We start from the raw sequence: 27,706 nt of genomic DNA on the forward strand, positions 1-27,706 counted from the left end.
GTATTCAGCCCCATTTCAGTTATTCTTTTATTTGTTGTCTTTGTATGTTCAGCCCCCAATGTACTGAATCAGTCTTGGTTACATTTTGTCCTATGTACAATATCCCAGATACAAATTTGTTCCTTTTATATTTAATGCAATTGTATTTCACCTTTTAAAAATGTATTTCTTTTTAAATTCCACTACACAAAAATGCACACCATTTGAATCTGAAATTTACCCTGATGTTCCTTCAGATCCTCTCTGTTTTGAAGGACCTTAGACAGAAATTAACACTATATTTCTTTGAAGTTTCAAAAAGTGACTAGTCATTTGGAATGCTTCTGTTTTTGGATGCCCAACTGAAAGACATCTAACAGGACCTGATTTCCAGAAAATCCTGAGCACCCATTGGCAAGAAATCAGGTTCCTTTTAAGGTGTCGCAAGCGGAGTACCTGAAAATTGAGGCACCCGACATCACTAGTCACTTCTGAAAATTAGGCCATTGTGTTTTCTGGATGATTGAATGTAACAAAATATGGACAAGAGAAAGGAATGAAGTAATGAGATTAATTTACAGTTAATAAAAACCCATGGCTTTTACCACATCAAAAGTGAGGCTGTCTTTTCATGCTATCGGCAGGATTGATTAAAAGATGATCCAAAGGAGCAACTGAAACAATATATCTCCTGAGTTCAGGGCAAAAGGGTGCTGCAGCAGGAAATTGCAGCCTCGGTGACAAGCTCCCAGCTGCTGTAGTGATAGCTTCCAAATACAGCTGCTGGCACCAAAGAACCCTTGCCACTGTTGTTATAGCTGCAGCAGATTCTGTAAATCCTGAGGCAAGCTAAGTCCTTTTAGCAAAAATAGTTTTGTTTTTGTTTTGTTTTTAATTCATGAATAATTTTTTTAAATGAGATCAGATTGTTATAACTAAGCAGGGGGGATAGCCATGATTCTAGCACTGCAGATATAATAAAGACCTGCACAAGGAAAGCTCATGTGACTGATCACAGCAGTGGAATAAAAGACAAAGCTCTGCTTACTCCCTGTTTCTCCTTACATCTACACTCACCTCAGAGAAATAGCTGGATTTTACCCAGGCAAGTAACCCATGCCTAGGGGAGAGTCTCCCCCCAAATGGCACAGTTTTGCTTGCAGAATCCCAGTTTCTATATAGTAGATGCATAGTAGTGGAATCAGAAATAACTGGATGAAGAACAGCTGCCTCAAATTGATCTCAATGAAGATGGAGTTACAGTGCTAGGAAGAGGGAAGAAATTCAAAAAACTCACTGGAAAACTGATCTCTACCTCAAATGAATGCATTTGCTGACCACAGATCACTAAGGTGGCATAAAGCTTCAGCATTTTGGATTTCTTGCTGCATCTGGACTATGCACGTTCATTACTTTAGTGGCAAGTAACATTTTCTATGGTGCTCAACTGGCTTTTCCTCTCAAATACAGCACCTTACAGGACAGCCGGATCACCTCCAGAGCAGATTATTCTAACTTCTCTGTGTCAGGAAGAATGCAGCTGCCACCAGGAAGCTGAAGCTCATGCAGCATGCCAACAAAGGCAGGTGTGAACACACCATCAGAATTCTGGGAACATTACTGGCTGCCTGTTCCTTCAGTTAAAACTGGAAAGGTCCCAGACCTGAACAACAGAGGGGTCATGGGTCAGATATGAGGTACCTCAAGACCATCCGACTATTTCTAGTCTTCTAAGACAGCTGTGCTCATCAAATATGTTTTAACGAGGCTGGCCTAAGAGAGCACACTGTGGGACAGAAAACATGGCATGGTCACTGGCAGGACTCCAGCTGTGAGACTTTACCAAAAGGTGGTCAGATTGAGCCTGACCATGTTCCGGTCTAAATGCAATCCCCACCTCTGTGATAGTGCCTTCCAATAGCAATGACACCTTGCCAAGACCAACCCCCAATTGGGAAAGGGTAGGAGGGGGGAGGGAGGGAAAAGCAAAGAAACATGTAGATTGAAAACAAGGGAGCGTCTGCGAATAGTTTCTTTGTAATATACACTTAGCGTGATTTTTAACTGTTGTGGGGGACTTGAGCACTGTGGTGACTGGTTAGCTAATGGACCTCGGGTGGAAGAGAGCTGTTTGAGTCCTTTGGGGAGATAGGCGGCTGAGCAAAGCAAATCCTTGACCACATGCAGTGTTCCCTCAGGCAATTTTCTGAACATTCACCACTGTTAATGAAATCAAGACCTGTGACTAAAATTCCTAAAAAGTGCTCAGAGCTAGCTAGGGAGATTTGCTCTGTGATTTTATATATAATCTATGAAGTCTGCAGGGTAATCCAGGGATCTTGGGGGTGCTGTGAAGGGCATTTGCTTCATACAGAGGCCTCTCTTCTCCAAACTGCCCCAGGATCTCCCTTCACTCCTACCAGCAGAGCTCTGTGAATAGCAATGTTGCTGTAAATGCCTCAGCCACATACGTGGATCAAACTACCTTGGGAGGTTGGTACTTGAAGCAAAAGTCGGCATAAGGTAACGGTGATAGGTTCATGTTTTTATTTAAAAGGAGAAATCTTCAATATATTTGTTGGGGATTCATACTGGAGAAGTGATACTTTCTCAGATCCACCCATTCACTATCTAACTATGCGCCTTAAAACTGCAGAGCTCTCAACAGACCGCGCCAGCATGCAGGGTCAGAGGGAGTGATTCTGCCACACTGGCACAAACTCTTCTCCCTCCAGCAGAACTTTAGTAAAACTATTCCATTTCTTTCACCCCTTCTTTTACCTCTTCCATAGGAAAAAGCATAAGGAATGACATGGCCCTGGTTTTGAACAATGGTTATCAGGCAGTAAGGTTGGCAGTAGTGGGGCAGACCATGGGGCATTCTCCCTAGACAAGTGGCAATGAGGGAGCGCATAGGGGCAGGGTAACCTAGTGCTGAAGAACAGGCTGACGGTTCCAAAACAGGACCATCCGTCATCGAGGGAAGTGTTCATCAGGGCTAAACACCTTCTCTCTTCCACCCAACCTGAATAACATGGATAGCTTTGATGGCACTGTCTCCCAGAACTTGGTCGAGGCCACTCTACCCATGAGGGTTAGTTTTGTCCCTCTTGTGCAGCTTCTGTGGGGTCGGAGGGTGTTACTGCAATTTCTGGGAGCCTCTGAAGAAAGGGGATGGAGAGGACAGGCTGTATGGATGGTTGATCAGCGAGGCTGGTTCTTATTTGTAGAAGTTCCCTGCTGTCTTCAGCAGCTGTGTGAGTTGTGACTGGAGATGCTGCAGAGCCACTCTGCACCCTTTTCTCTAGGTAGGTCAGAACAATGCAGAGCCACCATTCACAGAATAATGAGCTAATACGCCCTTTCAGAAGAGAGGGATTTGGCTCTACCTGAGTAGGAATTTAAAATTGGGACTCTTAACAGACTAGCTTCAGTAATGGTTTTAAAAGTTAAATTGATTGGTTTATTTGTTACAATGGTAATGACAAATTAATCGTTTTTATTTCCTAGCTGGAAAAATAAGACTATTTAATAGCAGAGATGTGTTTAGTCCAAATAATTTTTTTTTCCGGGAAGGGCGGTCCTACTGCTAATGATAAATTTGCAGACTATTTAATGACAAAGAAGAGTACGATACTATATGTGATATTATTAGTTACCAAGTAAACATAAGAAGTTTGTTTTTTTTAAAAAAAACAATACCTTAGTGTGATTCCACTTTTGAGAACGCATCTTCCTAAAGAGCTAGTGGGTGGAAATGAAATGTATGGAGCCTTTTATAACTATCAAAGGATTGCCATTCTCATTAGCAGAATTTTTTCCTTTACATATTATGATTTCTAATAAGGACATTTTGTGATAATTCGTTATAGGTGAATGTATATACTGCAAGTGAGAAAACCAAAGCCCGTAAAAGTATTTCATATTTTGTCATATATAAATAATCTTTCACTGTTGTGGGCAAAGTTGATCTGCTTAAGCGATGATAGTGCCAGTGAAAACTTAAAAAATAATTTGTATATCAATGCATCAATAATTTGTATATCAATGCAAAATGAAACCTTAGAAATTCAGCACAAACATCAGTTTTGTAACTCCTGTTTAATGTAACGAAATGCCTAGGAGAGGAACTGAATACATTGTTGTTTAATTTGCATGCCATTTCTACTTAGCCAGAAGAATCCTTCACCAAAAAAAAAAAAAAAAAAAAAAAAAGAGTGGGGAAATAAAACTGACAGGATGTTTGCTTAAGTGGTCTGGAAAAAAATTAAAAACACCTAATTTGCCAAATAAAAGTGGAAAAGCCAATTCAAAGAAAGCCTAAAAATATCCAGCCATAATAACCTTCCAGGAATTCTATCGTAGATTTAAGGCACCAAAGGTTGAATCTAAGCAAACCATAGTCTAGCCTAGACTAATTTAAAAAGTCAAGTTTCCACTTTTAAACAACACTGAAAGAGGAATATTAGATGTACCAAGCTTCCCAACCTAAAACTTGGGAAATACCTAGGCCCTAATAGTTTTTTTTCCCTCTGATTTTCACACAATTTTTGGAGTGGAGGTTGTTCTGCTCTGCAGGGTAATTCTAATTAAAGACCAGTTATCCTCTACTGTGAAGTAAGCTAAAGTTCCATGTGTCCACAAGTCCAAATGTTTCTCCCACCAGCTGATATCCCTGTTGCCCACAAAAACATAACTCTAGTCCTCTATTTTGACTGTAAGATTTGAGGGTGTGCTAAAAGGATAAATAAATAACATACAGTTCCTGGAAGGCATTGGGTTGATATTTTAAGACCATACTCTAAACCTATCAACCTGACGAAGCTGAAACAATAGGACTGCCCCCTTAGTTGCAGAGAGAGTCTTGAACTTGGACCAGTGTCTAAGTACAAACTACTCTTTTGAATGCAAAGATAAGATGACCCAAAAAAAGTTAATCCGTGAAGACCTTCCTCTTTGGAGATCACTAGTTAAGGGCATCCGAGACTTGCCAAGTCTGAAGGCTTTTATCATGAGTCCCACAGCTGATATTTTTTTGCAACCTGCTCAAGATCACAGAAGCATCTGCAGCCAGCCTTTGTTGGGGCTTTTTGCCCTTTTCAAAGATGTCTGACATCTTCCATTGTTCCGTGGATTGAAACTCTGTATTGGTGCTATCTGTTTTATTTCTTTCTCACTGAAACCTTTGCATCTGTGGGGAGATGGGAAAAGAGGAAGTGGGAAGGGCTTAGGGAAATGAGAGTAGTGGAAGGAAAGGAGGCTGTAGTGAAACTAGGATTTTTGATGTAGCTAGAAATTAGTTCCCTGCCTTTTTTTATTTATTTATTTATTTACATTCATGTTCTTCCCAGCTACAACTATCCACATTTTCAGTTGGAAAAGTCATGCCGGCAGCAAATAAATGCCCTTTTAAAAATGAAAAATCAGTCTGAATACAAAAATTGGTGATAAATGTCCAATCGTATAATAATCTAAAATGTCCATTCCAAACAAAAGTCCTCTGGCACCAAACCTACATTTTGTGTGTTCATGAAAAGTGACAACTATCCTGTTTGTGAAGAAGAATTTCCTGCTAGAGGGGAAAAAATAAAAAACCTAATGTTAACGTCTTCCTTTTTAGGAAATTTTTTCCCCACATTTGTGTAATGTTTACATTTTTTCATGTAAAGAAAATAATTTCTCAAAAAGAAACCTTTACCTTTTCCTTACTACTTTCTACTTGCTTCCTCTCATCTGCTTGGGCTGACTTGTTTGAAGGCTCCAAATTTGTTCTTTGCTGGACTTCTTGTAGTGCGGCCACTCAGATCAGTAATCCTGGGGACGAGCAAATGGGCCATGTTTTCACTGAGTGGCACTTAATGAGCGTGAGTCTCTGCAAATCAGAAGGCTAGAACTGAGAGAATATTGCAAAAAAAAAACTTGTGAACATTTGTTTGAATAAATCATCAATTCACTTGATCTTTTTATTCATTTTTCAAGCTTTTGTATGTGATATTTTTCGTGAGAACATCTGCAGAAAGTAGAAGTCTCATGAAGACTTATACAGATGTAAGCAGAGTCAGAATGCGCTCCACCCTGACATCCGGTTGTGAGTTGTGGAAAAGGACTTCAGGGGCTGATCTCGTTTGCATGGGCACACCTACCTTGCCTAGCATGAAGGGACTACTTGCCCAAATGGTCACTTTGGCTGCTGTGGGACCCCCAGTCTCTTTGTTATCGGGGCAGGAGTAATAAAGTGGTGTTATCCTGGTTATGGAATCAAGGACAGTAGAACTGTACTTGGCATTTTATGACGGAGGGACTCGCCCTCAACTAAGTAGCACTCTCTAGGCAAGGGTTCCAAAGCCCAGTGAACTGAGAGGCTGGGGACAGGTATGTGTACCTGGTAGTGTGGGCCCCTTCTGAGGGCCTGAAACACCACGTTGACCCCTTCTCTCTCCACTGTGTAATAACAGAGCTAATTTTGACTCCATTGGGAGTCTTGTTACATGCTGCAAAGCTGAAATCACTTATTCCTAGATCTAAGCATTAGACCCACTTTGGTTCTGAGTGCACCAGCATTGCCCCCTCTGCCCACTAACAGCTGAAATCACTGAGGGCTGGTCCACACTACCTGCCTAATTCGGCGGGTAGAGATCGATCTTCTGGGATCGATTTATCGCGTCTCATCTGGACGCGATAGATCGATCCCAGAAGCGCTCCCCCGTCGACTGCGGAACTCCTGCTCGCCGAGAGGAGGAAGCGCTGTCGACGGGGGAGCCTGCCTGCGCCGCGTGGACCCGAAGTAAGTATTTTTAGTTCGATATAGGAAACATCGACTTCAGCTACGCTATTCTCGTAGCTGAAGTTGCGTTTCCTATATCGATCCCCCGCCCCAGTGTGGACCAGCCCTGAGAGCTGTGTTAAGTGGGGAGGGGAGGGGCTGAAGACATATTGGTGAGCAGCTAGCAGGACGGCTGGGGGAGAGGCACGGCCAGCAGTGAAGACTGCAGCAGAACCCTGCGGAGAGGTGTGGCAATCGACCATCAACCTGAGCAGTGGAGCATGTAAGATGCTCCCCATACTTCCCCCCACTTCCACCCAGGCTGGGAGGTAAACTCTGCAGATGCACTTCTGAACTCTGAGGGCTGCACTGACCAAGGACAGAAACTGTGGGAGGGGTGGCTTTTGGGTTGCTGAGGGGAAAAGGACACTGCCAAACTTACTCGGGGGTGGGTCTTTTGCTCATGGTTTGTGTTATGAATCCTGTTTGTCGTGTTTCCCTAACATAATGCTGCATTGTTTCCCTCCTTTATTAAAAGGCTTTTGCTACACTCAGATTCTGTGCTTGCGAGAGGGGAAGTATTGCCTCTTAGAGCCGCCCAGAGGGTGGTATGTAATTGTCCCAGGTCACTGGGTGGGGGCTCAAGCCAGTTTTGCATTGTGTTATTGAAACGGAACCCCTAGATACTGAACCCAGCCCTGGTTGTTGCCACCAACTCTGACCGGCAGAAGGGTTACACAAATATGTTAGGCCCCAATCCTTCAAGTTGCTCCACACTGAGCCCCACTGATTTCTGAGGGGCTCTGCACAAATGCAGGGGGGCACCTGTATGGGGCAATTTGCAGGATTGGGAACATAGAACCCAAAGGATTTGTGCAGCCATCTTGAAATCTCAGTGATTTCCATTCTCCTCTGTGAAAGCTTGTCATCCGGACAGAATAGAATTAATACTGTATGACTTCACACACACCTAATAACAGTCCAAATAAATTATTAGCAAATAACTTATTGACTGAATGTGTTCACGGAGAGCATGTGAACAACTGGGTATAATGAAAATCTGTCTTTTTGCAAACAAACTGAGGGTGAAATTCATTGAATAAACTATCCTGAGAACAGACTGCCCAGTCCTACGTGTTCCACAGAAGGGTTTCTGTTTTGAACTAATCTTCGAACAAGATTGCTAGGGACAAGGGTGTGATTCAAATGAATTGGCTCTAGGGGGTGTTTTTGTTTTTCCTACATGCTGCTGCTAAGGATCCCTAAAAACTTTCCAAAGAACATTGTTCTAATCCTTCTATGTGGGTTGTTTTACTGCACTCATCACTATGGTAACTGAATGCCTTACAAATGTATTAGTGAACAGAAGATTGATATTGCAGTTCCCCTCTCTCTCCTTGGTTCTCTAGATACTGTTGTTGTTTTTTAAATATGTGATTTAGGTCAGTTTGGGGGAAGGCTAAATTGAAAGACTGATAATGAGTTTCTTGTGGGCATTTAAGAGACCCAGGATTAAGGAAAACACTTTTCACCTGCTATCAGAAATGTGATGGAGCGGGATTTGAAACCTAAACCACTATGGTATTTCTGGGCAGCTGTTTTAGGAGCTATACATTACTAGATACTTTCTGTAAAGAAAAAATATACTTTAAAAGTTAGGGGATAGGGAAGAACAGATTAAAAGAAATATGAGTGAAAATAAAGATTATAAAACAAATCCCATCTCAACTTTGTCTAAGGTTTGCTAAAATCTAAATACACTTGCCTTACAGTATATGCTGCCTCTGATAAGGCTTGGTTTCTTCCTTGCTAATGACTTCCTTGTTGTTTGTACATTTCAACTTGTTAATAACTTGAAAATATTTACCTTTGGTATAAACCCCTGGAAAAGGTGAAATTTCGTAGGGAAAAGGGGCCTAGCACCTCTCCTCTGATCAGCTTCTCGATGGAAGGGAGGCAGAGACCTGTAGAAGTGCCACTCCCCAACCCTGTCTGTCCTCTATAGAGGTGACAAGGAGTCATGCTGAAGGAGCCCCTTGTAACCTTCTTGTGTGTGTGTGAGAGAGAGAGAGAGAGAGAGGAAGAACCATCTGTTGCACCTCCAGTCATGGAGTGAGGAAGACTTTTCACAGGTGTTCCCCTACAGCTGCATGAATAAGGGAGGGACACTTCAGATATTCTAGGGGCCACAGTCACCTAAAGGTAGGCTCCAGTTACAGTGAAATTTCAGTGTTCATCACAAAATTAAATTGCTCTGTACTTTGAATGATTTCCTGGACCTATTGTTATAAAACTGGCAGTCTATCTAGAATCATCATCATATTTTCAGTCATTTGTTCAGCTGCCTGAAAGGTCCTTTGTTTTGCACAGATGACAAAAGACTGCAACTGCATCTTGTAAGCACACTCACGGAGAGCTCAGTTTTATCCCCCATCCCATTCATGAAACCTATACAGGAGATGGTGAGATCCCATGGTCTTCAGATGGATGATACCCAGGTCTGCATCCCCTTCACTTCAAACACAACACCCTCAAGGGTACCTAAATAAGATAAAAATCTAAATGAAGACTAACTGGCTGAAGCCAAACCAAGGCAAGAATAAGGTGGTGGTGATGGGGAAGAGAAATTTTTGTGTGGAAAAAGCCAAAACTATAAAATTGCCCTCAGTCAAGGCATCTGGCTTCCAGCTTTCAATCATTGAAGTGGTGCATAGTCTTCAAGTCCATCTAGGCTCCATATTGTTTCTGAATAACTCTTAACCAGTGGTGTGAGTAGCAATCATTTCTTGCTGGTACGCTGCACTCATGGGAGAGACACAAAGGGGGGGCACGTGACCCCTTGCATGACTTCTTCCTGTTCCCTCCCCAGGATCCACATCCCTCCCACATTACCTGGGGGGGGGGCTCTGTTCTCCTCCCACTGCGCCAGAGACTTCTGCTGTACAGACCCCAGGCAGGAGGACGCAGGAGATGCAGCTGCGTGGAAGGGCTAGGGGGTGGTACAGCTGTGCCGGAGGAGCTGCCGGCACAGGGCTGCTGGGTGGCCCCACGTTCTGCTCCTTTTGCCGCTGCGGTTCCCAGTAGAGCCCTGAACCGCAGAGCTATCCCAGGAATCGCAGCAGCGAAAGGAGCAGAACATGCAGCTCCTCCGGTGCAGCTGCTGTACCGCCCCCAGCCCATCCATGCAGCCGTGTCTCCTGAGTCCTCCTGCCTGAGGTCTTTACAGCAGCCCCACATTCTGCTCCTTTTCCCCGGGAACTGGAGTGGGAAAAGGAGCAGAAATTGATAAATATCTACTGGTACAGTGTACCGGACCTTACCACTGTACTTGCACCACTGCTCTTAACTCAATAACCAAAGTACTCTTATGAAACTTGGGTGGCTAATAAGCCCTGCCCCTTTCTGATTAATGCTACCTGGCCACAGCAGTCTGCACATTCATAACCCTGCAGTTTATTGTATTTATGGATAAATATGATTGCCATGAAGAAACCAGATGATACAGGGCATCCAATACCTGATCTTTATCTTCAAGGGCCTCAGTAACCTGAACCCCTTAACTATATCAAAGATCACTTCTCTTTCTGTCTGTGGCCAGGATCTTCCTGAATAGCTACCTCTCTCCTCTGCTAGTTATCTGGATGATCAAGGATCTCTTTCTTTTCAGGATGAAATGTAAGACTCATCTCTTTCCCTTTGTATCAATAACTACCATAGAGGTGGAACAAAACAAAAAGGAAAAATAAAAAAATAATCTCATGGTAGTCACTTTCACAGCGTCACACACGAAAAGAAAATAATTGGTGGTTGTTTTTAGGGGGGAGGGGGTTTCTGACTGATTCCTAACATTATGGAGATTTGTATTTGCTCAGATACTGCACTGGTATGTGTGTTAAGAAATAACTAGAGAGACTTACCTCAGTGCCAAAGTGAAATGGTCAAATCATCATGACTGAATGCTTTTCAGTCATTTAATTACCATGTTGACAGAATAACTGCAACATCTGAACAGTGCTAGTCAGGTCATTTAGCATTGGCTGCATCATGGTGAATGGGACACAACATTGTTAAATTGTGACCTGATCGGGTTATAGGCTGAGGCACTAGCTTCTTACCTCTGGAATCCGGTTTGGATATTGAAATGGCTTTGAGGGTTGGTCTCTAGTGGACATTTCTCATTCTCAGAAAACACCCACATTTTGGCACAGTTTAGTACAACTGGCAGCCATTGGAGGGGCCTCACACCAGAATAGCATTGGCTGCTAAATGTTTGGCTGGAGTTGCATTGGCAGTGCTATGTAAGGAAGCTTGCATAGCATCTGCTTACCATATGGCGCACTCTAGCTAGTGTTACTAGTACCCTGCATTCATTAGCAAGGACCAAATTCTGCCAGAATTTGAAAATGGAAAATGTTAAAAAACTGATTAAATGGAAATTCATCATCTTGACTTTATATGGCTTTGCATTAAGATGCCCAAATACTTACTTGATATACATTGAATGAAACATTAAACACTGATTAAAATCATACTTATGCAGGGTTAAAGCTATGTATTATAGTCATTGAATCTCCACAAAAATGTCTTCGTAACTTGTGATGTTAACATACAATAACAGTCTTAGTAAATCTTGATTACATTTGTATTTGGGAACCTTCATTCCAACCACTACCCTACTTTATGGTATCATAAATCGTACCTTTCCTTCTTTCATTTTCTGTTTACCCTGTTGAGCAATCTTCTGAGCATTCATGTTTACACTTTTTCTCCATCACCATCTGGTTGTTCAGAACCATCCAGACATGGAGAAAGATATGCCTTTCTTTTCTTTTCTTTTTTTTAAGTGTAGTTGTACTTAATACATGTCACGTGAGATTGTCAGGATGTGATGGTCAATTTGACCCACATATAAACACTGAGCAACAAACATTTAAAAAGCAGTTAGAGGATTGTGAGGTTTCTTAGTAGAACAGAAAAAATTTCCTTGGCTATTCATAATAAGTATGATACTGTACTGTTGACTAAAGATCTGTATTAAGAACAGCCTTGTAAGCAGGAGAGGTCACCATTGACTGGGCTTGCTGACTGGTTTTCCACATTATTTTATTTAGTTTCCTTTGACGGTTATGTGTCTAGTTGAAAGCCATTTATTTAGTTCACCACTTCCTCTATGGGCCTTGTGACGCACCTTCACTTCACATTTGTTACCTTCAGTCTTCATTTGGAAATACATACTGGCTATATTATAAATAGAGTCCCTCCCAATTATATTCACAAGTTACAGTTTACCAGGAGGGCATGGAAAGATGTCATTTTTCTCACTTTGATTATGAGAGAAGGAAAGGCAGTTTTCATAACTTGCAGTAGGTTAATGGGGAAATGGATAGAAAAATATTTGTAAGACACAAGTATCTAAGTTAAAATATAATTCTTCATTATTTAAAGTCTTTAGGATCATTTAATAAGAATTAATATGTTAAATAGAATCTGAAATTTCTATAATATTCAGTTTAGGTTCATTTAGGATTAACAAGTTATGAGAATTTTGAAGTCAGGATAAAAAAAAATCTGAAGTGTTACCTACATTGAGAAAAATAAAGTACTTTATCTACCACTAATGTTGAGATTTTACACAAATCAAGAAATTCCAAATTATGCTATGGAAACCCAACTCCAGCTGCTTTCCTTAGATGAAGTGTTCTGTATTACTGGGTATATAAAAGTGAATTCTACTGGTATGGAGAAACCTTAAATGCTCATAGTTTTAAAATTGCAGAACTGATTTCATTCAGACACATATAGCTTATCCCTAAGGTCTCTGAGAAAAAAAATTCTGTTTGGGATATATGAGGAAAGTGTTGATTTTTTTGTTTTAATATACATAACTTTGACCTGGCAAAACCAACTATCTTCATTCTTTCAAAAATTCCTTTCTGGGTTGAGAACAAGCATAAAAAAATTCAGCCCCACCCCCCAAAAAGTGGCTTGACAGTTTAGCAGCAAGTGAAATTAGGGGTGTCAAGTGACTAAAAAAATTAATCACGATTAATCGCACTGCTAAACAATAATAGGATACCATTTATTTAAATATTTTTGATGTTTTATACATTTTCAAATAAATTGATTTCAATTACAACTCTGAATACAAAGTGTACAGTGCTCACTTTATTTTTATTACAAATGTTTGCACTGTAAAAAACAAAAGAAATAGTATTTTTCAATTCCCCCATTACAAGTACAGTAGTGCAATCTCTTTATCATAAAAGTTGAACTTACAAATGTAGAATTATGTACAAAAAAACTGCATTCAAAAATAAAACAATGTAAAACTTTAGAGCCTACTAATCCACTCAGTCCTACTTCTTGTTCAGCCAGTCTCTCAGACAAACAAGTTTGTTTACATTTGCAGGAGATAATGCTGACTGCTTCTTGTTTACAGTGTCACCTGAAAGTGAGAACAGGTGTACACATGGCACTGTTGTAGCCAGCGTCGCAAGATATTTACGTGCCAGATGCCTTAAAGATTCATATGTCCCTTCATGCTTCAGCCACCATTCCAGAGAACAGGCGTCCATGCTGACAGGTTCTGCTCGATAACGATCAAAAGCAGTGCGGACCAACACATGTCAGAGTAGGCCCGTTACTCAATGAGGGGGGAAAGACAATAACAGAAAATGTGGATGTGGCAGAGGTGCTTAATGACTTCTTTGTTTCGGTTTTTACCAAGAAGGTTGGTGGAGATTGGACGTCTAACATAATGAATGCCAGTGAAAATGAGGTAGGATCAGAGTCTAAAATAGGGAAAGAACAAGTCAAAAATTACTTAGACAAGTTAGATGTCTTCAAATCACCAGGGCCTAATTAAATGCATCCTCGAATACTCAAGTTGATGACTGAGGAGATATCTGAGCCATTAGCAATTATCTTTGAAAAGTCATGGAAGACGGGAGACATTCCAGAAGACTGGAAAAGGGCAAATATAGTGCCCATCTATAAAAAGGGAAATACGGACAATTTGGGGAATTACAGACCAGTCAGCTTAACTTCTGTACCTGGAAAGTTGATGGAGCAAATAATTAAGCAATCAATTTGCAAACACCTAGAAGATAATAAGGTGATAAATAACAGTCAGCATGGATTTGTCAGGAACAAATCATGTCAAACCAACCTGATAGCTTTCTTTGACAGGGTAACAAGCCTTGTGGATAGGAGGGAAGCAGTAGATGTGGTATATCTTGACTTTAGTAAGGCTTTTGATACTGTCTCGCATGACCTTCTCATACACAAGCTAGGGAAATGCAACCTAGATGGAGCTACTATAAGGTGGTTGGAAAATCATTCCCAGAGAGTAATTACCAGTGGTTCACAGTCATGCTGAAAGGGCATAATGATTGGGGTCCCGCAGGGATCAGTTCTAGGTTCTCTTCTGTTCAATATCTTCATCAATGATTTAGATAATGGCATAGAGAGTACACTTATAAAGTTTGTGGACGATACCAAGCTGGGAGGGGTTGCAAGTGCTTTGGAGGATAGGATTAAAATTCAAAATGATCTGGACAAACTGGAGAAATGGTCTGAAGTAAATAGGATGAAATTCAATAAGGACAAATGCAAAGTACTCCACTTAGGAAGGAACAATCAGGTAAACACATATGAAATGGGAAATGACTGCCTAGGAAGGAATACTGTGGAAATGGATTTGGGGGTCATAATGGATCACAAGCTAAATATGCGTCAACAGCGTAACGCTGTTGCAAAAAAAGCAAACATCATTCTGGGATGTATTAGCAGGAGTATTGTAAGCAAGACACGAGAAGTAATTCTTCCGCTCTACTCCACGCTGATTAGGCCTCAACTGGAGTATTGTGTCCAGTTCTGGGCACCACATTTCAGGAAAGATGTGGACAAATTGGAGAAAGTCCAGAGAAGAGCAACAAAAATGATTAAAGGTCTTGAAAACATGACCTATGAGGGAAGATTGAAAAAATTGGGTTTGTTTAGTCTGGAGAAGAGAAGACAGACGGGGGACATAACAGTTTTCAAGTACATAAAAGGTTGTTACAAGGAGGAGGAAGAAAAATTGTTCTTCTTAACCTCTGAGGATAGGACAAGAAGTAATGGCCTTAAACTGCAGCAAGGGCGGTTTAGGTTGGACAATAGGAAAAATTTCCTAACTGTCAGAGTGGTTAAACACTGGAATAAATTGCCTAGGGAGGTTGTGGAATCTCCATCATTGGGGATTTTTAAGAGCGGGCTGGACAAACACCTGTCAGGGATGCTCTAGATAATACTTAGTCCTGCCTTAAGTGCAGGGGACTGAAGTAGATGACCTCTCAAGGCCCCTTCCAGTTCTATGATTTTATGTTCATTTTCATCATCTTAGTCAGATGCCACGAGCAGAAGGCTGCTTTTCTTTTTTGGTGGTTCGGGTTCTGTAGTTTCCGCATTGGAGTGTTGCTCTTTCAAGACTTCTGAAAGCATGCTCCACACCTCATCCCTCTCAGATTCTGGAAGGCACTTCAGATTCTTAAACATTGCATCAAGTGATGTAGCTATCTTTAGAAATCTCACATTGGTACCTTTGCATTTTGTCAAATCTGCAGTGAAAGTGTTCTTAAAACGATCCGAGACTTCTATAACATGAAATATATGGCAGAATGCGGGTAAAACAGAGCAGGAGACATACAATTCTCCCCCAAGGAGTTCAGTCACAAATTTAATTAACGCATTATTTTTAATGAGCATCATCAGCATGGAAGCATGACCTCTGGAATGGTGACTGAAGCATGAAAGGGCATATGAATGTTTAGCATATCTGGCACGTAAAAATCTTGCACTGCCGGCTACAAAAGTGCTATGCGAATGCCTGTTCTCACTTTCAGGTGACATTGTAAATAAGAAGCAAGCAGCATTATCTCCCATAAATGTAAACAAACTTGTTTGTCTTAGCGATTGTCTGAACAAGAAGTAGGACTGAGTGGACTTGTAGGCTCTAAAGTTTACACTGTTTTGTTTTTTGAGTGCAGTTATATAACAAAAAAAATCTACCTTTGTAAGTTGTACTTTTATGATAAAGAGATTGCACTACATTACTTGTATAAGGTGAATTGAAAAATACTATTTCTTTTGTTTATATTATTTTTATTACAAATATTTGCACTCTAAAAATGATGACGTGAGCACTGTACACTTTGTATGCTGTGTTGTATTTGAAAATGTAGAAAAACATCCAAAAATATTTAATAAATTTCAGTTGGTATTCCATTGTTTAACAGTGCAATTAAAACTGCGATTAATTGCAATTTTTTTTTTTTAGTTAATCGCGTGAGTTAACTGCGATTAATCGACAGCCCTAGTGTTAATAGGAGAGTAACTAAAGGTCTGCACTTCCTATAACTATAGCATGCAGAAATGTCATAGCCTATACAGTGATAATGTAGTTAGACTGTAATTGATAGCACTTACACAAGGCATTTTCAAACTTCCACATGCCTTTCCACTGGGCAAAGGGGGAATGTGCCATACACTGTTCCTCAGAATAGCGCATCTCCCTCAACCCTGCCTCCCCACTCACCCACCCACGCAAGCATCTCATGCTTGTGGATCTCCACTATGTGTTTTCTTGTAGGGAAGGGGAAACAAACATGTTACAAAGCTGCGTTTCTATCCCTTTGCTGCTTTCTCATTCCATAGCAGAAAGAGTATCTGGCCTATGGTGATATTAAGCTATAAAACATAGTCCTTATGATATCATTCTCTTTTAACACTTCCTCAACCAATATAGATTTTGTTCCATTGAAATCCTTTGCAATGTTTTATATTTCATTTAAACTCAATATTACAAATAAACTCCTCGGTTCCGTGGATAGAGAGGATTGTGTTAACAAAAATATGAAAGCTATGTATTGCTGTAAACTTGCTAAAAGATACAGTAGCAGAAACTGCCTTTGTTGGGTGTACTGCATTGTTTCACTGATGTCCACAACTGTCACATCAGGAATGAGAGCTCATCTTATTTTTTGAGACTTTTTTTTATGTAGCATACAAAGTCTGATTTTACTATTTTACCCTAATTTTTGTATATTTCGTTGCTCCAAGACGGTACAGCTTGATTGCACACACTGTTTCATTTCAGTACCTATAGGCAATGAACCAGGAAATTATTCATTTAAAGATTTAGTATAATATGATTTATGGACATTTGTAGACATTTCTTCTGGGTAGCTAACATTACACAATCTGATAGTCACCGTTTTTATATTTTACCTAATGGAGTAAAGGCAGAATGAGTGTTTGCTCACTAAAGATTTATTACACTTGACCGCTGTTGTGTGCAAGTCATAAAGTAGAAAGTGACTTTATTAAAAAAGGAATTGATTTTTAAAATTATTCTCCTTTTTTTAAATTTAAGTTGCTGGTTGTCCTTGTTTCTAGTGGATGTGTGTGCCCTTCACAATTGTTGCCTTATCTGGCAGTCGCAGAAAGTTGGGACAAAGTGAAAATTCACATCTACAGATCCAGTCTTCCCACTCCCACAGGTAGTTCCTGTAGAGCAGGGTTGAGGCTAACTTGGGAAGACAGCGTAGAAAAGATTGCGCTGCTGCATGAACTCCTTGGGTATAACTGTGGACTTTCAATCTCCAGGGCTAGCAATCTGACACCTTTCATGACCTCTAAATTTACCTACAAATTATTTTTAAAAGAATATTTCTTCAACACAAAAAAGTCAAACATTTTCACTCTAACAGTACTGTCTGACTCCAGCTGCTGCAGCATGATTTGTGAAATATTTAGAGCTAAAATATCATGCTTAGGTCAGTCCTAACTAACAAAATTTAGGATTACTTCACAACACTGGGAAATAACCACTTTAGGGATACCCTGGTCTGACACTCAGGTATTTGTGATCCAGAGTTTATAGTGAGGGATTTGCAAAAAATTCTGAAATCCTGACAGGAAAATCAGCATTACAGTGTATTGTCCTCTTCATTTTCCTCATTAAGGGACCTTCAGGAATATTCCCCACTTTTCAGTAATCTGCATTTATAATTAGTTAATAATTCTATTACAATTTAAAGATGTGTAAGGTCTCGTAAGTGTTATTATGTAATGAACTACTTTCTACAGTTTCTTATCAGGTACTTATTTCACTATAAAATAAATTCGGTTACCAACATACGCCATGTCAAACTGTGATTCTTTACATTTCGTATATGCTGTATGTTTCACCAAAGTCTCATCTCCCCAGACCGCTGCAAAAGTCTGGAACAAGGCTGTATCAATGAGAAATCATGGAAGATATAATTGTCTATATTTTTCTGTTCTGTAAAAACATTTAAATCGTAATGAGTTGGACATACATCTACAGTTACAGAATGATGCAGCTATTGCTGTTGATGTTGTCACTGGAAATACTGTCCAACAAAACACCTACTGGAAAAGACGTGTATTTATTATAATTTGACTTAATTCGTGTCCTATACTTGGGCATTTGCTGTCTCCAAACCTCCTGTAATACAGAAATGGGGAAGGGAAGAATCTCACTCAAAACTTCTCATAGAAGGCCTGAATTTCATTGAGTAACAGCAGCTTGTAACTCAGAATCTTTGATGGGGTAACTTTATGAGAAAGCAGCTTGTTTTGTGGGAGCATACTTGTAGTAACAGGAAAATGGATTTACCTCTAGCAGCCCTATTTTAGTTTTGGGAAACCCATTTCCTGTTTTCCTGCATATTGACTGAGTTTCATTCTGAAAATAAAATATGTTGAATCTGTTCTTAGACCTTTCTTCTCAAGGAGAGCACTGTTCTTTTGAGTAATGTGTCTTTTTCTGACAGTGTAGTACACTAACAAGTTAAAGGGTCATCAGGCATTTTATTAAGGACAGATGTTTCTAAAAGTTGACATGAGAGAGAATAAGCAAAGTAATCTGGCTGGAAGAAAGCCTGTTAGGATCTAAGAGAGATGATTTAAGCTAATCGGTACTCCAGATGTGTAGGGTTTGGGAGAGATGGCTGAGAGAGGTTGTTTGGGGGGTGTTGTTTTGAAAAATGCAGTTTTTCCTTCTGTAATGCCCCATCGCTAAATTTATGGGTGGTCAGCAGCCTGACCTATCACCAGAATACTAGACTAGAGAGCACTAGTTCACTTTTATATAATAATGTGGTGGTAGTGAAATATTATTTGAAATAAAATTGTAGCAATGATAGGGGATGAATAGGTTATGAACAATTTCCAGTTTCATAATATCAGAACAGGAACACTGCAAGGCCTATGGGGATGGTGGAGAGAGGGTTTAATGAAAAGCTCCAATCAAAGCCTGTTATTCCTAATTAGGACCAGACAGCAAGTGTGAAAAATCAGGATGGGGTGGGGGGGTAATAGGCTTCTATATAAGAAAAAGCCTCAACTATCGGGACTGTCCCTATAAAATTGGGACATCTGGTCACCCTATTCCTAATGCAATTATACTGTCATTGGGCTAAAGAGATCTCATGGCAAATACTTGCAGTGATTGCCTTTGGGAATGGCATGTGTCTGAATTTAGCTAGGGTGACACAGGTTTCAGTGGCTTACCACAGTGCCCCACCTTGTTTGGACAGCAGCAAAAGTATGATACTTTACCATCCTCTCTCATTCCACAATTCTCATGACAGAATTTTGAAAGTATCCAGATTTATTTTTTGTTGTTGTCTTTCTATTCTTTTAGCGCAGCTAGATTTGGGTAGTGAGCAGTGTCTCTGAGATTAAATCAACTTCCTCTAGCGCATCCAGAACCTTAGTGAGTGAAACTGATTGAAATTCAACCAAAAATGACATTGACACTTCTCTTCCCTATGCCACTATACAGGCAGGTGGACTGTTCAAGTTTAGTTTTAATTTTATACACCAAATAGGTTGAAAAACTCCTTGCAACAAGAAACAATTATGTTTCCGATCAAAAACATTTTGGGTTCACCAGCACATCCATCATCCAGAACGGGCCAGGGCTTTGCAGATGCTATATTTCATCTCTACCAGTCACAACCTAGAATTTAAAAAACAAAACAAAAAAAACTTCTTACAACAATTGACTCATCTCCGGGCATGATTGTTGCCACCAGCGCAACTCTGCTCCTTAAACATCATCTATTCCAAGTTCTCTGTATACCTAAATGACCCTGGTATGAGGGTGGTACACTTACCTATCCCCATTTCAATGGTCAAGGATAAAAGATGATCATAGTGTTCTATGAAGCCACCAGAAGAGGTGAAGCTCAAAGAAATTTGAAACCTCAGCCAAATTAGGGGTCCATCTGCACTGGCAGATTAATGAGTGGTGTATCTCATACTCAGTGAACAAAGAAAAATGTCTCTTTCAGAACATTATTATGAATGGATGTGATCCAAGTTGCTTTCTTGCTATTTCATTTTCAACTATGTTCATGTAGGTCTAAAAAGTAAAACAAAACACTAATCCCTCCCAAGCACCTCTAAATTATGAGAGTTTGAAGCTGTCATCTTGGAATTATGCCTTCTACAAGTGAAATTCTCCATAGGTGCTTTAAAGGATCCATTTCCTGTTACAAAAGTATTTGTTCATCTTTGCCATTGTAACAGAAAATGAAATGTTAAAATTGATCGGGATAATCTTTTTTAACCTTACCACTCTCTGTGGGGTGGGGGGAGGAGGGGAGAAATGTTTTGGTCCGGTTATCTCTCAACTGTTAGAGCAATCAAAATACCAAAGAAGACTCAGTCTAGGTATGTTCAAATTTAGAATAAGTATAAATGATTTATACTTTGTAATTTATTTATAATAATTAGAACAGTAGTAAACACATTTCACATGAGTACACATCAGACCAAATGCACTTTTTTCTCACGATTAATGATGTAATTTCATAGATTATAAGGCTGCATAAATATAAAATAAAATCTTTATAGAGGGAATGGTTGCTGGTGATTGCTTTCACAAAGGATAGCAGGTGCTAAACTTATTAGAACCCTCTGGATGCTGTAATGTACACCATATGGCAGTAAGTAATACTGGTTTTCAACACTGAAAGTATAGAATGTAAAATAAATGTTAGCAATCCCTTGGCCACATAGCAATCATGGTGTTGATGAGTTACGGAGCATTAGAAAGTGTGCATCCAATCCTCATGTGAAAAATTATTGGTCCATAGTAAAACATACTTCTCCCAGGTGTAAATGCTTTGTTTCAACGGAAGTTGTTGTTTTCTTCCTAATCCTTTTAATTTTTCCCTTATCAAATCAAACTCTGAGGGACAGTTCCTCTGCTCCTGCAAGCTGTTGTCATTCCATTTACTTCAATTGAGCGACACCTGTTTCTTCTTCGAGTGATTGCTCATGTGTATTCCACAATAGGTGTGTGTGCTCGCCACATGCACCGGTGCCGGAAGTTTTTCCCCTAGCAGTACCCGTAGGGGAGCGCCCTAGCGACCCCTGGAGTGGCGCCTCCATGGTGTGGTATAAGGGGAGCTGCACGCTCCCCCCCACCCTCAGTTCCTTCTTGTCGCCAGTGAAGGTGCTTCAGAACTGCTCTGCTCCAGCCTTGCTGTAGCTCGTCCCCAAAACTGCTTGTTCATTCAGTGTATGGTACCTGTAGTTAGTTAGTTTAATTAGCTTAGTTTAGCTAGTGCGCCCGGGCAGGGGCATGCCCCGTGCCCTGCGTTTTAAGTCGTGCGACACTTGTAGGCGATCTATGCCAGTGAGTGATCCACATGCGGACTGTTTATGCTGTTTGGGGGAAATCCATCTCAGCGATCGCTGCAAGATTTGCAAGTCGTTTAAGCCTTGGACCAAGAGAGAAAGGGTCATTAGGCTCCGGGCTATTCTGATGGAGTCAGCGCTGACCCCAGCTCCGGCGCACCACTCCGAGTCGGCACCAGGCACTGCGGTGTCAGTGCACAGTGACCCTTCGGCGCTATCGACTAGTCGGCACTGCTCCCCATCCACGGGGCACACCAAGAAGGCTAAGAAGAGGCCTTCTTCGCTGCGGCACCGGAGCAAACCCAGTACAGAGGCTAGACCCATGTTGGGCAGTCCTCGATCCCCACCGGCCTCTAGGCCTCCGACTCAAGGTGAGCGGAGTAGCCCGGCCCATTCGGAGCAGGACTCTCTGGATGTCCGGATGCCCTCCACACCGGAGGCCCTGCAGGTGGCCCGGGATGTTATGTCCATGCCAGTTCCAGGAGCTCTGCCGATGTCGGCCCCGTGCTCCAGAGGCAAGCCGGCACTGGGATCTCCGCATGGTACTGGTCTCGGTCGAGGGACCATTCCCGACGCCATTCACCGCCCAGCAACTGTTCAGGGCAAAGTCCACGTGGATTGCCCTTGACGCCCACCAAGCTGCCCGGTTGGGTTCCATCGGACCGAGACTCTCGGCTCTGCCTCGAGGAGCGAACACCAACGGGACCAAGACCCCTTCAGTAAAGAGAGACACAAAATATTCAGTGGTCAAATGTGCAGGATTTTCTTTATGAAGAAATATTTTTATTGGATGGATGCTGTCTCTGCTTTTGTTAATCAAATTATGCTTTCAGAAGCGGGAGGTCTCCATTGCTTTTTACATCAAATAATTCTTTGGGGGTTTTTAAATGAATGCAATCTTGTATTCATGTTTATGAAGAAGTGATAGAGCTGCAAAGGGAAATCCTCTCTCTTTTTGGCCAATTACAGGGAGAGGCAGTTGTAGTTACAGCTTTTACCCATTGGCTTGCTAAAGCCATGAAACCTGCCTTGAGAAAGATTGCATTCTTGGGATTATAGTTTATTTCTGTTTCCACAGCTAAGGCTAATGAGTCTTGTAGTTGTTTAGCATTCTGAGCCTCTATTTTCTAGGTGCTAAACTGAGAGCACAAATGCCTTTCTTACCCAGGATCATATGAACAATTTCAAAATGGCAGTAGGCGTAATAAGCATAATGAATTGCCTAAATACATTGTAATACATTGCTGAACATGACAAATACTTGCTGATAATCCCAAATGTTTTAAAATATGGACTTGGTGCAATGGTAATTCTTAGAAAAAGAAATAAAGAGCTGTGATAGACTCCAGGTAGGAAGGCCTGAGAGTGGATGCTCAGAAGATAGCAAGGAGTGATTAAAGGAGTCCAAGGTGCAATGGTGGGAGAGACTGAGCAGAGCCTAGGAGAGACTGACAGTTGTGCCCAGCTTCGAAACTTCAAGACAGACCTCTATGCGGGGCGGGGAGGTGAATGAGTGAAAGAGACTGGTGTGGAAGAGACTTTTTTTTATTTATTTATTTTATGTTAATGAATCAGACCCCAAGAAGGCATGGTGTTGTCATAGTGTTATTGAGGAGTCTGAGTGAAGGGGAAACCGAGGCAGGGTGCTGCAGAGCCATGCTTGGCCAAAAGGGGCCAACAGGGCAGGCATGCCCTTTTTTTTTTTACTCTGGTATTTCTAGATACGTCAGCAGACTTTAGTACTGCCGATAATAAGGTTTGCTGGAAAATAGTTTAAAATATACGAACTTGAGTTTTAAAAGTTGTCCTTGGTTTTTGTTTTGTTTTGACAGGAGTGATTGATCAGTAATCTCTTCATAGTTTACTAAGAATTTAAAGAAAACTTTTCTCAATATCCACTGTGTGTGTGTGTGTGTGTGTGAGAGAGAGAGAGAGAGAGAGAGAGAGAGAGAGAGAGAAAGTAAGTTTTTGTCATACCAGGCTGTTGTTCCACTACAGTTAAGTCAATGGAATTGACTTCACTCTCTTCTAATACCTTATCTCTCATGTGTTAAATTATGATGTGTCACTTCGAAGATAAAGAGTAGTGATTGATTTACATAAACAAAAGAGAGGGAGAGAAATGGGAATGTAGCTTGATGAGACTTATCATAGACCCAAATGCAATGTTAACAGTGTGATGTTAGAATTAAGGCCTTGATTCAGTAAAGCATCCTTATTCGGGAAAGAAAGCGCTTAAGCATTTGAAGTCTGAGGACATGTCTACACATACAGTGCTGCAGCGGTGCAGCTGCACCAATGCAGCTGCGGCACGTCTAGTGAAAGTTGCTCTATGTCGACAGGAGAGCGCTCTCCCACTGGCATAATAAAACCAGCTCTGCAAACGGCAGAAGCTGTGTTGGCGGGAGAGCTTAGTTTGACTAATTTCACTCTGTTTATATTAGTAAAGTTCAATATCTACATCAAGTCTTTGATAAATGGCCCCTAAATGAAATCAAAGTCCTTTGCTTTCCCACTGGTTGAGCATACAGCTCTTTTGTGAGGGAGAATTTTCACTATAGGATCCAGTCCTGAATAGCTGGGTGATATACTGACTTCCAGTGAAGAGCGATGCATGTTTTGGCTATCCGAAGAGAAAGATGTGTGAACTTTAACTTATATTCCATATAAGGCCATTGAATGAAGGTAGAATAAAATAGTTTTGTATCATTTGGGTCTTAATTCAAATTATTGTGTCGTCTTCTGTCACTTCCCAGAGAATATTTAGAGGGGAAATTGCAAAGCATGTGTAATAATGGTGTTAATAAATTGATGCTTAAGCTGGCTATGTTCAAAAACAGTCTCATACCAAAGTTGTTCTTCAGTACATTTTAATCAAAGGGTGTGAAGTTAAAACCTTGCTTTGAAGATGTGTTCACTGCAACAGAATAATAGCATGATGTTGCAGCAAGATGATGTGATGCTCACAGAAAATTTTTCCTATGCTAATGAAATTCAGAAATGTTAAATGTCCTGCAAGTTATTCTTGAGGGACTTAAGTGTAGATTCAGTGCAGTCAGGGCTACACCATGAAGTATGGGAAAACTTTACTTAGGTGGGAAAGAAAAGAGCACATTTTTATGGAGGTGGTGAGATACAATATTTAACCTTGTTTTCTTTCGTTCTCCCTAGGATATTAATGTATGTGTTCTTGAAAACTACCCTGAATGTTCCAATCCCAGGTTATTTTACATCATACCGTATTTCTGTGGACAACATCCAAGATGCAGGTAAATGTATATCACACATACCTGATTCTGTACAGCAATAGACATTGAACACTTGCCAATAGTTACCACACAGAGTGGTATCAGAGACACAACAGTTGTTCCCTATTGTAAATATAGGGGAAAACATGGCTCATGTGACAGTGTGTGGTAACAGTATGTATTTATTATGAAATAATATATATAAGGGATTTGTTAAGTGGAGGGTGTAAATTTTGCATTATTTTTTTCTTTGCGTGCACACTATAATTAGAGCTTTGTGTGCAAATGTGAAATAACACAAAATAAAATGAAAAAGAACGTAAACTACATAAAATGAGAATTTAACCTTCAGCAGCAGCTCCTGCAGCTTCTGTCCAATGGGGATATGATGGAGGGGTGGCTGGCCCAAACCTAAGCGGTGCTATCACCCCAGGCGCCAGATTGCACTGCAGAGAGCTAGGCCCAGCCCTGCAGGACAGGAGCCTCCACTGTGGGGTGAGTGCAGGGTGATCTTGCTCTGCAACCCCACTGAGGGCCTCCCAGCTCTACCCTCCAGGGGTAGGACCCAGCCCCACCCACCCAAGGCTTCCCTCAGAGCAAGGACCTGACCCTCAACCCCCGCCTTCCTTTCATAAGGTCATATTCTGCAGCAGTGCTGTCCAACTTTTTCAGCCGGAGGGTCAAACATACTATTTCAAAATGGTCTAAGGGCCACTATCAATAATTTGGGACAGATTCTTTGTCCCATGCCACTCCCTTTGCACTGCTCAGTCTCCAGTGCGCATACAGCCTCATAAGCAAAGCCTATGCCCCCACTTCTTGTAGCCCCTTGTGCAGGGCATGTGTCAGATTGGGAAAGGGGAGTGGTTCGAAGTGGGCTACACTCCAGCTGTTGGCATATGGCATATTGCATAAAATGGCATATGGTCCCTACGGAACTGTTGCCAGCTTGTGCAAGTTGGAGCAGCTCCTGGGCTGATTTATCCTGCACCAGAGCTGGGATAGAGAAAGAAAGAGACAGAACCAGTTGTTGGATCTCGTCTTATCCTCCTTTTCCCCTGCCCTGGAATGCCTTTCGTAACTGAGAAGGTTGGACACCACTGCTTCAGAATATGTGCTTATGAAAGGAAGGAGCGCTCTGATTGCAGGAAATGCAAATTAATGTTACAAAGAATTATGGGACGTACCCTCAACTGGTGTAAATCATTGGAGTCCATAGGCCTATATCCCTTTATACCAGCTAGTGTGAACCTATAGGTAAATCTGCAGGCCTACAGCAATACTGATCATTTCAGAAAGTATAAATGGGTAAGTGGTGGTGAAAACTTTCCACTCTGAAAGGGGCCAATAAGTATTTCTGGTGGGCGCTATTAAAAGCATGATACTATCACGCTGCAGTCATTGCAATACCACAACCTGCGCCCACTGTCCAGACCAGGAGAAAAGTGTAGAAAAAAATAAAAACATGGTCTTAGCAAACATGAATGGAAAGAATAAAAATAGGCAAAGTCTCTGTAAAGAAAAGGAAGACCATGTAAGCTACATTTCTGTAGGAAGCAATAAGCTCTGCTGTACATTATCAAAATAACTTTTTTGTCACATGCTGTGAATTTTCTGAGCTGATACTGTTTTATGGGTGAGAGGTTTGGAACCTCTCTCAGTGAAAGCTGTCTAGAGAATTTAGTACTACTGTACTGTATCTAACTTAATTATAAAATAGTCACATTTTTACATGCTAAACTGCTTCTATATGATTCATAATGAGCTTTGGAAGCCACATATTCTTCCATTTTCTTTCCAGATCTTTTTCCATCTGATCATAACTCCAGTAAGCATAATAGCCCACTTGCAAATCTATGAAAAAACATATATGAGCATATCTGAGTCAGGGAACCAAGATGCTTTCTTAACTTTGTATAGATTTCCCAGTGGGAATCTGTGTGAGGTTTTCCCCACTGCTCCTTCCACCATAAAAATTTTTCTAGCAATCATGTTCTTCATTTGAATTTCCAAAGCAAACACACCATTTAAAGACTTTTTTTTTTTTTTTATCCTTAAAGGGAGCCTGGGGAATGGGCCCTCGAAAGAGCAAAACTGAACGTGAATGAAAATTTCCTGCTTGTGGGGATTCTGGAAGAGCTAGAGGATGTGCTGCTTTTACTGGAAAGATTCTTACCTCATTATTTCAAGGATGTGCTCAGCGTCTACAAAAACCCAGGTAACTTTCCTGTTATAAGATCACGCCTTATAGAAACTGTTGCAAGATGCCCAGAGCTGTTCAAAGGTTAGGTGTTGTCTCTTAGCCTTTCAATAAAAAGAGGATTCCCTTTTTTGGGGAGAGGATTTGAATGGTAGGGGTGAGCCTTTACACTTTTATCTCTTAGATGCAGAAGAATATGAAGATGACATATGCACTTATCCTCCACTAAATGTGGTCCTAATGAGGCAAAGCAAAAGCACTGCCTTTTAAATTAGCTGCTTGTAATAAGACAGATAATGCAGCTATTTAAAAAAATAGTGCAGTTGTTAATTTGCTGTCATGTCCTATGAAGTCATGGAGCTATTTGTAACAAAAAAAAATGACAAGAAGGAAGAGAATTGTATGTTTGTGAGAGCAGCTCCTGTCTTTGGGCCAGATGCTCTTTCTGGTTTATGGAGAGTGGAAAGGAGTGGGGGTAGGACAAGGGTGTTGGAGCAGCGGGGAAGGAGACAGGGAGCAAGATGCTTTCTTAACTATGTGTAGATTCCCTAGTGGGGATCTGTATGAGGTTTTCCCCACTTTTCCTTCCTCCTTAAATTTTCCCTTCTGTGGTTTTCCCCAGTCAAAGGGAGTAGTGTGTAGCATTGTTGGGAGACAATGCCTCCTGAAGGAAGGGGGCGGGGAAGGCTGGCAAGCAACAGAGAGGGTCTTGCTTTTCATAGAGATGCCTCTGAGATCTACAGAGGTGATGTCAGATTCCCCCAGATATCCTTGAGCTCCATACCACCACCCTTCTTTGTA

General features: G+C 41.0%; 1 protein-coding gene across 1 annotated transcript in view; it reads left to right on the forward strand.

The window, feature by feature from the left end:
- The window catches only part of UST (uronyl 2-sulfotransferase), a 288,989-nt gene that overhangs the window by 204,282 nt on the left and 57,001 nt on the right, over positions 1-27,706 (forward strand). Inside the window, exons 6-7 of the mRNA XM_065401894.1 lie at positions 24,629-24,726; positions 26,766-26,923. Coding sequence (XP_065257966.1) covers positions 24,629-24,726; positions 26,766-26,923 — 256 coding nt within the window. The remainder of the gene's footprint in view (positions 1-24,628; positions 24,727-26,765; positions 26,924-27,706) is intronic.

Source organism: Emys orbicularis, chromosome 3 (genome assembly GCF_028017835.1).
Source record: "Emys orbicularis isolate rEmyOrb1 chromosome 3, rEmyOrb1.hap1, whole genome shotgun sequence".
Taxonomy (NCBI): domain Eukaryota; kingdom Metazoa; phylum Chordata; order Testudines; family Emydidae; genus Emys; species Emys orbicularis.